The sequence below is a fragment of the Strigops habroptila genome, chromosome 3, assembly GCF_004027225.2.
Source record: "Strigops habroptila isolate Jane chromosome 3, bStrHab1.2.pri, whole genome shotgun sequence".
In the NCBI taxonomy this organism is placed as follows: domain Eukaryota; kingdom Metazoa; phylum Chordata; class Aves; order Psittaciformes; family Psittacidae; genus Strigops; species Strigops habroptila.
In genome coordinates this window covers 54,591,951-54,605,908 of record NC_044279.2, presented here as the reverse complement: position 1 = coordinate 54,605,908, position 13,958 = coordinate 54,591,951, and the positions used below count along the sequence as shown (strand labels likewise).

Genomic DNA, 13,958 nt, shown 5'->3' with positions numbered 1-13,958 from the left:
GGAAAAAAAGTGCAGTGACATATGATAAAAATGTAGACTAGTTTATGGTTGCTGATAGAAGAAGAGGTATAACTGTTTTCGAAACATTTTAAAAAACCCCTTCCTGTATCAAAATGATGATTTGATTCAACCTGTACCACGGAATAAAAAGAAAAAGAGAAAGAAGAATTTGACATTTAGCAAGAAGCCCTAAAGAGCTATAGACTTTTATCTCCTTGCCTAGCGTGCTGCTGAGAAGTCACGTGCAGGAGGGGCCGGCCCTCCTACTTTTTATAAGGCATGTTTGAACATTGTTCTCATAAGGAAGTACACGGGGCATTTCTTTTTTATTACAAGTGCAGTGCCCTTCTTCGTATAAGCTTAGGAACACATGTTTTGTTGAAAGACTGAAAATATTAAATAAGGGAACGTAAGTTTTCTGAAGGGAAGTGCTGTGCTTGCCGGGCTGGCTCTAGCAAGACAAGTCTAGCCACTGGAAGAGGAGCAGAAAGAATTGAGATCAGCAGGCGCAGAGGGTTGCTGGTGCAATAGACCTGTAAGGTAATAAAACCTCCTTTCTTCTCTGAACTTGGTTTCTCTTCTATAATGTTTGGTTGCCTATAATGCAGTACAAGACTCAGAATCTTCATTGTATATGGATTAAATGGCTATATGTATTGCTTTAAATTTAGGTACCAAACAATGTACTTCCAGGTTTAGCCGTAGTATCAAAACCAAAAGGAACTGCCCTGAATCTTTTAAAGCTGCCATACAAGCTTTGCTGCTGTTGGCCGGATGGTTTTGAAAGAAGAGTTTGATGTACCTAGCCAAGGAGAGCAAAGGCTTTTTCTGCTAACCACACTGCAGTTAGATGTGGAAGGTTGAATTTAAAACTTGGTACCACCCCAATGTATTCATGTAGACTTAAATCCTCACCTCCTTGTTCTTATATTGGGTTGGCCCAGTTCTAGCTGGGTCGCCTCTTACTGGTAAGATGCCTTCATTTACAACTGAATGAAACTCTAATCCAAGCAAGTAAACGGTGGAGGTGATTCAGCAGGTGACATACACCCCTGAAATCATCAGTAAGCAGGTCTGTTGTTCCCTTTTTGCTCCCGGATCTTTGCTGCGCTGTGACTGCCGATGTAGTCTACTGGAAGTCATAACTACATGCCTTACCATTCCTGCTGGTGCTGAAAGCCAAGTAGTGCATCACTTGTCTTCTAGAGGCTGAGTCTTTGGCAGTCTTTCAGCTTCGAATACAGAAAATACTTCTGGACAGCTGCAGCCTAGCAACTTCTCTTCTGAAAGACATGTATTGGTGTAGACCTTTTATATAGCATGTGTTCTATCTGTTGCACAACAGGGCTCATGAAAAATCTGTTGTCACTAGGGATGTATTCCTTGGCCTCATAGTGCAGCTCTGCCTTCACTAATTATGTTATGTCCTGTTTTGTTAAGATTAAGTAAGGGGCACATAATCCTTCAGTTTGCAAGTTACTGTTGTCCATCCTAGAGGCAACTGTACGGTGGCACCATGTGGAGAGATCCTTTCTGATGGGCTTGTGTGTAAAACCAGCTTTCCGCAGCATCTGTACAGTTTAAAACTGTTCAGCCTCTTTTGCACAGACAACACCTTTTTGACAAGGGTTTTGTGAGAACAACTGATTCAATATGTACAGGATATTTCTGCAGCAAAGTGTGTTGCTTACATACTAACAAACTCTGGAGACTTGTGATTGTTCTGCTTTTCTCCACAAGAACTATCAGTAAGTTAGGGTCATAAACCCAGAGGAAAGTATCTAGCTTGGAGAGCTGGGAGAGGAATTGGTCTTTGCTTCCCTTTGCATGGGAATCTCCACTTACATATACCCCAATCTACTCCTCTGTATGTGAGAGCAGAGCTGAAGGGAAAGACCTGCACCTGGGATGAGTCAGTAAGGTAAACAGTGGTGCTTTTATTAGTGCCTTTCTCCAGCAATGCCTCAAAGTTTTATTTAGAACTTGCATCCCAGGCAAGAAACCAAATTTCTGTCTCTGCTGGTTGAGAGAGAAGCACCAGACCAGACCTGAATAGCTTGGACTAACAAATCAAGGATTGTTAGTTAGGATGAGAAGAAATGGCCTCAAGTTTCACCAAGGGAGGTTTAGATTGGATAACAGGAAAAATTTCTTCACCTGAAGGGTTATCAAGCATATAGATGTGGTGCTTAGGGACATGGCTTAGTGAGAGACTTGGCACTGCTGGGTTAACGGTTGGACTCGATGATCTTGAAGATCTATTCCAACTTAAATCATTCTATGATTTTATGATGATTCCATGATCATTTCCCAGGCACCTCCTTCACTTCTCTGCCTCATCTATTCAGCCTTTCAGGGCAGGCACTGCCTCTTGCTGCAGAGCCATCTTCAGCTACCTGTGCTTCCCTGGGGTTTGCTAGCACTGGTGAGAGTATGCGTGATGGGGAACGGAGCCAAACAGCAGGGTCAACATTGACACTGCCTCTGCTTGGACAAGGTCCCTAAGCGTTTTGGAGATAAATCTTAGGGCTGTCCATGAGGCAGGAGGAGGAACCTTCCTGTGGAAGGAACAGCGGTAGAGCTTGTCTGTGCTCTGTGGTCACCTGAGGAGGAAGGACAGGAGGCATGCCAGCAGGGTTAGAAGGAGAGGATGGGCTGAGGGCAGCACCCAGGCTTGGGCTCAGGCAGAGTCTGTGGTGAGCATAGTTCAAGAGGACTTGCAGAGTTAACCACAATGGTGGTTTGCATCCATACATGCAACTCTACATTAATAAATAACACCAATACAACAACTGTCGAGAAATGGCATAGCCAGGTCACCACTTGGTCCAGTTTTGCCAAACACAGGCCTATAGCTGGACACCCTCCAAATCAACGGTTATTCCATCTATACTTGAACCTCCAGGCTATGCTTCACAGTAACAAAGATTAAACAGTCATATTGCTAGTTTAGCTCTTTTTTATGGTTTTTTTTCTGTATCCTGACCACTCAGCCTCATATAAATACACTTCTCAAGCTTTTCATTGACTATCATTGCAATTGGCGCAGTGTACTGTTACGGGGGGGGGGGATTTTTGTGGACTTATGCAAGTTTAGTCAGTATCGGCTCTCAGTCCACAGGAAAACAGGTTTTGTTGGTCATGCTGCTCACAGAAGTCCGTCTGTGTTTTTGCTAAATTTCTCTGTCCTGGCAGATAATTCTTGAAGTGAATGGAGGGTTACACCTAAATGTACCACTATGAGCACTGGCAGTTCAGTTTCCATTTTCTGGGAAATGGCATATCGATGTGACATTTGGCAATGGGAGGAAAAGGTCTGGAGGAGAGTAAAGAGGAAGGGTGTAACATTGCTGCCTCAGAGCCTGCAAGCTCCAGAAAATAAATAATTTAGACCAGAGTTTCTAAGTAGACAGAATGAGAACGTGCTGCTACTCTCCATAATCTGATCCTCCAAGTTTCTTTTAATCATCCTAGGAAATAATATGCAGATTTGGGTTTTAGCAGGACTTCCAAGTACTGTCAAACTGAATCAATGCTTGCATTAAAAAACCTTCTTTATAGAGACTCATTCCTGAGAGAGGGTTTGTGCAGAGCGAGTGCTGCTTTTGCAAAAGTCCTGGCTCATCTCTGGCCCATACCAGACAGTATATTGGAAAAATATCATGGTTATAGTATGAAGAAGTAAGTCTAAAGAGAGACATAAGTCACCAAGGTTTCAAACTTTAAAATGAACTGAAAAACAAGTTAGCTACTGGAAATTTCCTTTATAAATGCTCACCAGCATGTGGTGATACCTCCTTTTCTTGCTGTCTGTAAGTAATGGTATAAATGAGCTATAAACTGTGACTCTTTGTTCTCTTTTCGTGCTCCTCCAGCCTTGTTGTATACACAGGGGTGAGACTCCTTACCGAGACGTCAGTGCTCGAAAAAGTCTGAGTAAGGAAGCTCCTATTCCACATTTTTACCAACATAATTTGTTTCATTTCTCAGAGGTTCCCCACCAGAGAGAGATGCAGGCTTCGCTGTACAGCTGCATCTGAAGTGCAAGTGCTTATTTGATGTTACATACTAGCAAGCTGTAATAATACCCCACCTCCTGCTATCAGTCTGCGCTTAGCCTCGTTTAGGAGACCAACCTTTGAACCCTTATTTGATTTCTATCTGTACAGCCACCTTGGGTAGGACTGTTCTTAACATATAAGTAATAGCCCAGTGTACAGGGCTGCAAGGGGTTTTTAATGGTACTACTGTAAGTCCTCCTGTTTGGGAATGAATTTTTATATTATTTTATATAATTGCTTTATAATTTTTATATATAGTTATGGTATATATAGCTTATCTATCATATATTGTTATATATTTTTAAATTAGTGAAAAATTAATATACATGAATGTTACACAAGTAATTTTAGATTTATAAAGAGGACCCGTAGTGGGGAAGGCTATGCTGTTTTAAGTGGCATTGGTGTCTGATCTGAAGGGCAAGCTTAGATCTTTTCAAGGAGGAACTAGAGTTTGAATAAAGTATTAAATAATGAAAAAGAACGGCATAGCCTTTAAAATTCTCCGTCTATTTCTGGACAAACTTCAAACTGAAATAAATGCCTGGTCTGGTTTCCAGGCCAAAGGGAATAGCCTGTTCCTGGGCTCATTGGCTAGCTGAAGGAATTTGCTGTAGCCTTCCTGTCTGTGTAGCGGAGACACAGAGAAATGCAGTTCAGCTTTAAACGCCCTTTAGGCTGCCCTGGTTTGCACTGGAAGATGGCCTCAAACAATGATGGGGCAAAGAAAAGGTCTTACCTTTGGTCCCCTGCAGCCTGAGGGTATTATGTGCATCAGCACTCCCTTCCTAGGCACAGCAAGGAAGAAACAGCAGCCCCGTGCCTGTCTTGCATCATATCAGTTCTCCTTTGTTTTCTCTTTCTAGCTCCCACTTCTTTTTCTTGGTTTGTTTCTTGTAACAGTCTCTTGCTCACTTTTTCCTGCTGGGCTTTTGGTTTCGTTTGCAGGTTCATTAAAGCTGCCTGCATGAATGCTGTGAGAAGACACAAAGCTCCTGCTGACCCTTTGAATATCTCAAGGTTGCAACTAGCAAGGGAAGGGGAACTTGCGCCCAAACCCCCAGCCTCCAAACTGCCCTGGCCATGTCCAACAAACGGGGACCCACCTTGTGAGCAAGAGGTCTCAGTGCAGTACTGGGCCCTTCACAGGACGGGGCTTCTGCTGAAGCCCAGGAGACTGAAGACAACATAGTTGCTTGTACCTTGGACATCACTGGAACAAATTCTCGTCCAAGCATAGTGAGATGTTTTGCCACACAATGTTAAGGTATCTAAGTATATAGATACCTTATATACTCCTAGCAGTATACTCCTAGCAGGAAACTGAGGAAGCTGATACCCAGGCTTGCACTGGGAAGAAAATTTCAGAGAGGCTGTTGCCATGTGTTTGAGACAGGCTGTTGGAGGCTTGGGATGGTGGTATGTCAGTAGCTTAACTTGAGCACTGTGGTTTGGTGGGCTACAATGTGTAGGGAAACAGGAAAATGACAAAATGTGTGTACGTGCTGTGGGATTGTGTATTTGTTTGGACAAGAACAAGTCACCCTAGATAAGTGCCACCATACCATCCACTGCACACAATCACACACGTAAAACTGTTGGCTCAGGTGCCTTAAAGGGAAAGGACAGTTGAGAATATTATGATCGGTAAATAGCATAATTTTCCCTAATATTTGGACTAATTGTTGTTTACTTTCCTACCTGGAGCACTCAGGGCTCAAATTTGTCAAAGCTTCCTCTGAAAGCACAATTCTCATGTATTTAGATGCTTGCTCATTTGAGACATGGTATGGGCTTTTCCTTTGCACTGCTTTGATGAATCTTTTCTCTTTCCATCACAATAATCAGTTAATATTGTTACAGGTTTTCCCCTTTTCGTGTACTGCACCCCAGCCACTGAACGCTCCTAGAATTTCCTTATCTTTCCTGTTTAAGCAACCAAATACAGTTAGATACGTAATGATGTATCAGATCTCTTGTTCCCATTCTTTGATGGCCTTGGTTACTACATCAGGTATTTCTCAGTAATCAAATGCTTTTTCTAGAGAAGAGTGCTTCTCTGGCTCCTGGGTACTGCAATATTCTTCACATCACTGAGGTTTATAAGGTGGAAGGTTCTGTAGAAATGTCAAGTATTGGTTGGATTCATGAAAAACAGGCTGTTCCCTAAGCCATTAAAACTAAGAATATGTTCTTGCAGGAGCCAAGATGTCTTCGCCAAATGTTGTCAGTATGGAAGAAATACTGCTGGAAGATGATGAGCGAGACAGCATAGAATACAAGATCCTACTGGCCTATGCCCAGCGGCGGTTGCCTGTCAGTAAATATGGGAAACTTCTGAAAAACGAAGAAATGTTTTTCAGAAGAAATGTGCAGAAATCATCATCCTTAATCAGGAGACAACTAAAGATTGGCCATCCAAGGGATATAGATGGATCAAGACGAAGAGCATTTTGTCAGGGTCATGAAATGCAGCGACAAGGCGAAACTCATGAGGAAACAAAATACTTGCCAGGACATCATCTACCTTTTCCCTGCATCAGAACAGAGTCCCCAACGGTGTCACCGCAGGGAGGTCACACAGCACATTTCTCCTGTTTTGAGAATCAATCCAAGATCCTTCGACAAGGGGAATCCCAGCATCAGACAAGTATGTCTTAGCTCTTTCCTTGTGCTGTTTGTCTTTAAATCTCTCTCTCAATAGCTTAAATGGCTGGTGGCCTGTGGAAAGACACATTTTTGTCACCTCTTATGCTAGCTCTATTGATTTCCAATTAGGAAGGCAGATTGCCAGATCTTCAGTAGTGCCTGCAAACACAGGATTCATGTTTGTGAATGGCTTTTCTGTTTTCCATTGTACAGTGGTAGCTATCATATAAATTGCACAGATTGGGGGTGCCATCCCCCCCTCCCCAAGCATTGGCTTTTTCTTTCCATACCTGCAAAGAAAGCAAAGATAAAACACTGGTAAGAGTGAAGGTCTCACACCAAAAACAAGGAAGAAAAGTTGTTTGAAGGCCTGTTTAAGGAGCTTTATCATGTAGTAGATGTTCCACATTGAAGACGGAAGTCCTTGATTCTGCTTGAAACTCTGGTGCCAAGCAGTTAGCAGTGACCAGCCTCAAGGACAGATCAGCCCATGCCTCTGGGCCTCCTCTCATAACCCCACCATGTATCTTAAATGGGAACAGTCTTCCAGAGTTATCTAAGTCTCCTTCACACTTTGCTGTTACCTTGTCTGAACCTGTCCTGTCACGTGTTGAAAGAGGTGGTAGGAGACTGTAATCCATCCGATATCCAGGGATCCCATCCATGTAAACATCTTGTACCCCAGCCAACAAAGCCAACCCCACATCAGGTGCTTCACTACAGGCAGTGGGATTTTATATCTTTTGTGCTCTGGGTAATAATTTATACCTTAACTTGTCATACAAGACTGAGAGAGGAGGATGAGGTATCCCCATTAAGTTGCCATATACAGTATATGACAGGTTGCCATATTGTTTTTATATACATAAGGTAGGGGATGGTTTGTTTAATTTGTCTTATCTTGATGTTGGTGTCACAGTGATTGCTCTCCCCTTTCACTGCGTTTAAATGTAGTTATAAAAATCACTCATCACTGACTTCCCCAGCCTAATGCCCCATCCCTGACCAGTTTAACTGTCCTGGGCCAGCTTCTACCCACCAAACCTGTAACTGTCCCTGCTATCAAATCCATCCCTGTCTCTCAAAGGGTCTCTTCCTCAGCCCAGTGCCTTTTGCTAGAGTGAAATAACTATAACTTCGCATTGTTTGATTTGGACATGTCTACATCCAGATATCTGGTTCTATGTCCGTTTTATTTCCACATTGCCAAAGAAAGGGCTTGAGAGTTTGGGTGCAATCACTTGATGGCCCTGCCAATACATCGCCGTGCTCCCTGCAGCATGGGTGGCAGCATGGCCTTGAAGTAAAACCTTCCCAATCTGGGTGTTAACCTCCCTGGAGATCCTGCTTGACTTTAAATCTGGACTTTACCTGCCCTTCAGCAGGTTGCTGGACCAATTCCTAAAACATAATTATTATTATTTGTCACTTGCACTGCTAGCAACTGCACTGCAAGCTTGGCCAGGCCATACTGGAGTAAATAGGGGTATTTTGGGGACTACCTGTCTAAACTGAAGGCCTGTTCAGTTGAAAAGCAGTTGCCTGATCTTAGGTTTCCAAAGTCATGAGCAGCTCGATCCCCTTCCTAGAAGTCTAGCAGTTCCCGGACAAGATCTGCAGGCAGACAAGGGGGTGGAAATGTCATGGGGTTGATTCACCAGCCTTGAAATGCAGTTTTTATCAGCTGCATTAACCCCTGCTGCCCTCACAATAAATTCTGATCATTAATTTTACAGGTGTTATGGGTCAGGCCACTGCTGAACTTGTCTCGATGTCTTCTGGTCATGCAGGAGCTGCAATTTGGCAGTGGTGGTGGAGAGATTGAGTTCTGCATCCCTGTGAGGTGAATTGTAAGGAAGAGCACCTTTTAGGTGAAACAAACCTTGCAACAGCTCCTCCTGCTCTCTTTGCCGTAGCAGGATCCCCGCTGGAGTGCTCTCACTGAGTGATGCCTTCAGCTGGTGAAGGTCCTGAACAGGATCACTACACAAGGTGGATAAAGCCAGTCTGGTTGCTGACTTCTCCCAGTATTCATGTCTGCTTAATATAACAGTGTCAAGGACACAAAAAGCTTTTGTGCTAGAGGTGCCTCTGAAGTGAAGTCAGTTTCTCTTTTGCTCAGGGTTAGCCTGTGAGAACAAGGAAAGAGCTTTGAAATACAGCGTCTTTTCTGAATCTGGACCTATAGAGGAAGTAATCATGGCAAGTACAACTAAGGTCTAAGATTCACAGTCCTGTAGAGCAGTACTCTCACATTTCTTAATACATAGTGTGCTTCTGGCTTGCAAGGATGTGTGCTAGTGAGCAACACACAGTTGCTTCTGTATGGCCTCTGTATAGCTAGCTGCTGCTCAGATACTAGAGAGGAGTTTTACTGCATCTCTTGAAATTATTACCAGTTCATCTCAAGCAACAGCAAAGCCCCAGCATGAGGAAATTTATCTCTTGGTATCCTCTGGGCACTTCTACCTCAGAGGGCATGTAAACAAGTAAATCACTGAATTACTTCCTGGAAAGATTAATTGTGTTCTCTATTTCCCACTGTCCTTCCCAATCAGGTGAAACAGCAGATGTCAACCACATTGCAGACAAACTTGCCAAGCTTGTTACTTCCAGATCCCAGGAACCTCCTTCAGATGTGTCATCCAAGATAAGTGATCTTACTGATGGAAGTGAGGGCAAGGAATGTGGTAAGGGTGAAGAATGTCAAGCTCACACATAGTACATGAGGTTGGGACTGCACACGGGGGCATTTTTCTAGACATGGTGAAGCACTGAGGACTTCTGTGGCAAGATGCTGTGAAGAAGGAAGTTTGTTCTGCTGGTTCTTGCCCTGTGACCCACATTTCTGCTCTTGCAATTAAAGAGAGCATCCTTAAAAATCAGAAAAAGAGGATGACAGCAGTGATCTAAGGTGACAGAGCAGTGGCAGGAGTGGCAGAGCAGGGGACAGAGTAATACCTCTGGGCTCTAAGGCCAAAGACCAGCCCTTGGGGCAATAATGTCTTGGTCAATCCCTCTTTGATGACAGGACAACCCTGCTCTACAATTTCTATTAAAAGTCTGCACCGCTTGTTTTCCATCATATCTGCAGAGATTTAGTTTTAATGCAAACTTCCTAGGGATTTCTGGTTACAAGAGGGATCCTGCCATACTTGCATTTTTGTTAATCTGGCAAACCCAGAGTTTGTCCTAATAAGTTGCAGAAGGTGTAATTGGAATAATGAAGGGATTTTTTTTCCCTAATTTAAAGTCTATTTTCATGGATTTCTGCTAGCTACGCTTTCGTTCTACCTTGTTTTCAGACATACCTCAAAGCCCAAAGGGCTGCCAGTGGGATATTAAAGTCCCTGCTTTTTCCCAGGTTTTTAATTGGAGCAAAACATCAGGCAAATGGAGAAATAGCATTGCTTACTCCACACAGACTAGAACAGTGAGCTTCAGCTTAAAGCCTGGATACACAACTCTGTGGATTTGCCACAAACTAGGAGCTGTTTTCATGACAAAGTGACACAAAGGCTTTTGCCATAGTTTGCTATCTGGATCCTACTAAAAGGCTGTGATATTTATGTTACTCTTTTCTCTAACAGATGAAGAACAGATAATACAAACAATAGTTTCACTGTTAAAACAATCAGGGGACCAACTAGAAGAAAAGGTAACTCCTCCTGTTTTCAGGAGCTACACAGGCCGGAGTGTGAGATTATACTTCTCTTGGGAGTGAATGTTTTGTAACCTAGTGCTTTCTGTCTCTATGCTGAACTACTCTTCCCACGTTCGGGGCTTTCTGAAACCTTCACCATTCATCCTGAAATCTTTCTTAAGACTAGAGGACTAGCAGTGATTTCTGTTGCGGTGTGGGAGGAAGCCAACAGAAATGTCATGCATTTCAAAGAGGAGTCACTTGCCTCATTCCTGTTGAGTTTCATGGGATGCTGAGCACTCAACTGACTTTGAGGAACTCTTCTGTTTGCATTAAATTGGGCATTCAAGTTGTTCCCTGTGAAGAGAGAGAAACTCTACAGCTTTGAAAGTTGCTGTAGGGAAATAAATCTTCTGAGTGCATTTTGAAAGCCCTCCCAAAAGCTATAGAAGAGACCCCGCACGAGTCCATTAGTGTGAGTGAATGTTTTCTTTATTAAAAATGTAGGTACTTGTTCCTTTTACTCCCTTATTTAGCTGCTCCTTCTGCTTTATAAAGGTATACTCCAACATGGAGGATATGCTCAGCTCCTGCAGAAGAGGGGCACCCAGATACAGTAAGAAGCATCACAAAGACCGTGATGGAGCAAAAGGAGCTCAGCATGGCAGCTATTGCCAGCACTTCTCATAACTTGCCTTTACGGTCATCTTCCCACTGCTCTTGTATTCCCATGTCTTCTCACCTGCAGGTCTCAATATTAGTGTCAGACTTGTTTGGCTTTCTCTCTCTCTACTTCTTTCATTCAAATGCAAAAAAAACCCTGAAGATTTTTTTTCAAAGATAAAACATAGAGCCACTTCCAGAGCCTTAAGGAGCAGCTTTGCAATGAGGTGTGGGGTGTGTTTGTCATCTCTTGCTTTCATCACCATGATTAGACTATATTGCATGCGCTACCTAAAGATGCTCTCCTTTCCCAATGAGATGGGGAAAGGAATTCAAATAAAAGTGGTTCAATCTAACTCATGCTTATTCTTATTTTCAGGTCAAAAAGGACAGTGGTTTATATCAGCATTTTAAAGACATGCTGTCCTACACTTTCTTCGAGAGGATCACTGACTTATTCCTGGAAGGTGTCTCAGCAGATTCAACAAGTGAGCCAGAAGGCCAAGTACAGTGCAAAAAAGTTGCCTTTACAATGGAAGTTGCCACGAGACTTACTGCTGTGGATAACCATCCCATGAACCTGGTCTTGGGCTTTGGTGCTAAGTACCTCAGAGAACACTTCAAGCCGTGGATTCAGGACCAGGGCGGTTGGGTATGTGGTTTTCCTCCTTTGACTCATGCATAGCCTAGGGCACTTTGAAACAGCACACTTTCACAAAACATGGGCCAGATGCAAACCAAATCAAACTGCATGTTCTTTAATACAGCATATATTCCAGCTGTGCAATTACTTGCCACAAGACATCTTCTATGCTGCAAGGTCCAAAAATCAATAGGAGACATTCATGGAGGGTTGTTAAGCATAAAACACCATTCCTGGCACGCAATCCCTCAACCACAAATAGCTGAAGGGTGGGAGAAACACCAGGAAACTTCACGCTTGCCCTTAATCTTATACTGTCCCTACAAGCGTGCTGTTGGCAGGTTCCTGGGACAGCATAGCAGTTCAGCAGTTCATACAGCCTGCCCTTATGGTGTCGTAGGCTTCCACCTTCCCTGTATATGAAGGCATCTGTTTGTTTTCATACCCCTCTTTCAAAATCAGTTGTGCAAGGTGCTCTTCTGCCAGCAGTGGTGCTGAGCTGCTGTCTTCCATGGATTTCCACCTGGATTTCCTGCGGATGCACTTGCATCAAAGATCCTAGTCCTTTCGAGCTGCATGAAGTGGATGGAAACATTCAGCAGCTGTACAGACTGTGTCCACTTGAATAGGTAGCATGTGAGATCAGGAAATCCTACTGGCAAACCTACTGGCTGACCTCAGCAGAGTTGAAGTTAGGATAAGGGCCCTCATTTCTTTTATAATTGCAAGTTTTCTTTCTGTATTACAGAAGAAGGCTTTGACTTCACTGGATCAGGAAGAAGTAGAGTAATCATGACTGAATTCATTCTTCAGGGAGCAGGAGCCTTCGATTAAGGAACACCCAGGATCTTACCACAGCCCAATGCCAGAATGATTAGTGGTTATGTATTTTTATTTTTCCCATGCAAGGTTGGAGTGTTGCATGGCTGATGGGTACAATCGCACTTTCATGAAGCTGGTATTGTAGAAGTGTTTTTCGTATGGATATGAAGGCACTTTCAACTCCCCTGGAGTATTGAGACCCAAAAGTAGTGATTTTAGGTACCTTTCTCAGTAGAGATGCTTGCCACTTTCCTATGGATGGATGTTAAAGTGTAAACTGGAGAAAAATATCAAACTATGCAATCAAGAACCACTGGACTGTGATTAACCATCCACCAAGTGAGACAAGTGCTGCCAGCTTTGCGTGGTTCATAGTGGTACCGTCTGTTACCAGTTCTACAGTCCCTTGTTAGAAGACATACCTACACACTCTGTTAGTTTCCTATCGCCTGCCTGCTCCTCCTCTGATTAGATCCTCCAAATTATTGATGCCATTTTATACTTCTGAAAGGGACTGAGTAAGGTTAATGAGGGCTTTTTGCTCCAGTGCCCTCCTCAATCCCCCAAGAAAAGAGACTTGATCTACATACTACAGATGCTTTTAATTTCAACTCTTCTGTTTTAAACCCCTTCAAAGCATAGCACGATAGATACTGGCTTTTACAACATTATTTTGTACTGTGTGGAAGATATAAACACTGTGAGAGCTTTGTAGTCCAAGAAATTTTAAACTTATCCTACTGTGTCAGTTTTCCTCCTTATTCATAAGGAGCTCAATGCTACATGTAATCTCAGGGATTTCGCCATAAACTGACCTGGCCCTTCAGCCACTGAAAACAAGTGATCTGGTTAGAGTTCTTGAATCTGTGTGTGTGGCAGTGGAAGGAATAACAGTGCATCATTGAGAGGAGAGGCATATGCCAGAGAAACTATACATGATTTTGAGCCTTGGTTTGTGGCCTGCTGAGTTGGTGACTGTTGGATTTCTGTCCCTGGTAAATCCCCAGTGGAGAAAGAGGGAACTCTGGACATCTGCTGAAGCTGTAAAGCCGTGGTGCTGCTTCTGCGACTTTCCAGTACCAAGAGGTAATATTTCCTCAACTGCCTCTCAGTAAGATACCCTTCCATTATGGGTGCTCATTCTGAATGTACAAGAACATTAACTGCAAAGATTGCATGAAGAAATTATTAACAAATCATGAATTTGAGAGAAAGTGGTAAAAAGCGTTTTAACCGGATGTGTAAAATATGCATTAAAAAAAAAAATATACCACTATCAAAGATCAGGTATTTTTCTAATAAACCTTGAACTTTCAACTCATGCATAACAAACTCTGCCTCTGTTTGGACACGTATGTGTGAAACAAAAGACGGAGAAGGTGGAAGCGAGTTACCTTTGCTCCTCTTCTTCAAAGGAGTTGGGAAATACTTGATATATCTCTAGACAGTAAATCTAAGATACCCTTAGTTTTAAGAA

General features: G+C 43.0%; 1 protein-coding gene across 1 annotated transcript; it reads left to right on the top strand.

The window, feature by feature from the left end:
• The first annotated feature begins 370 nt into the window (after positions 1–370).
• On the top strand, positions 371–13,712 carry BCL2L14 (BCL2 like 14). The gene is made up of 6 exons (XM_030479576.1): positions 371–540; positions 6,262–6,711; positions 9,269–9,400; positions 10,301–10,368; positions 11,396–11,668; positions 12,408–13,712. The coding sequence occupies exons 2-6, from the start codon at positions 6,270–6,272 to the stop codon at positions 12,447–12,449; spliced, it is 957 nt and encodes a 318-aa protein (XP_030335436.1). The 5' UTR covers positions 371–540; positions 6,262–6,269; the 3' UTR covers positions 12,450–13,712.
• The last annotated feature ends 246 nt before the right edge of the window (positions 13,713–13,958 follow it).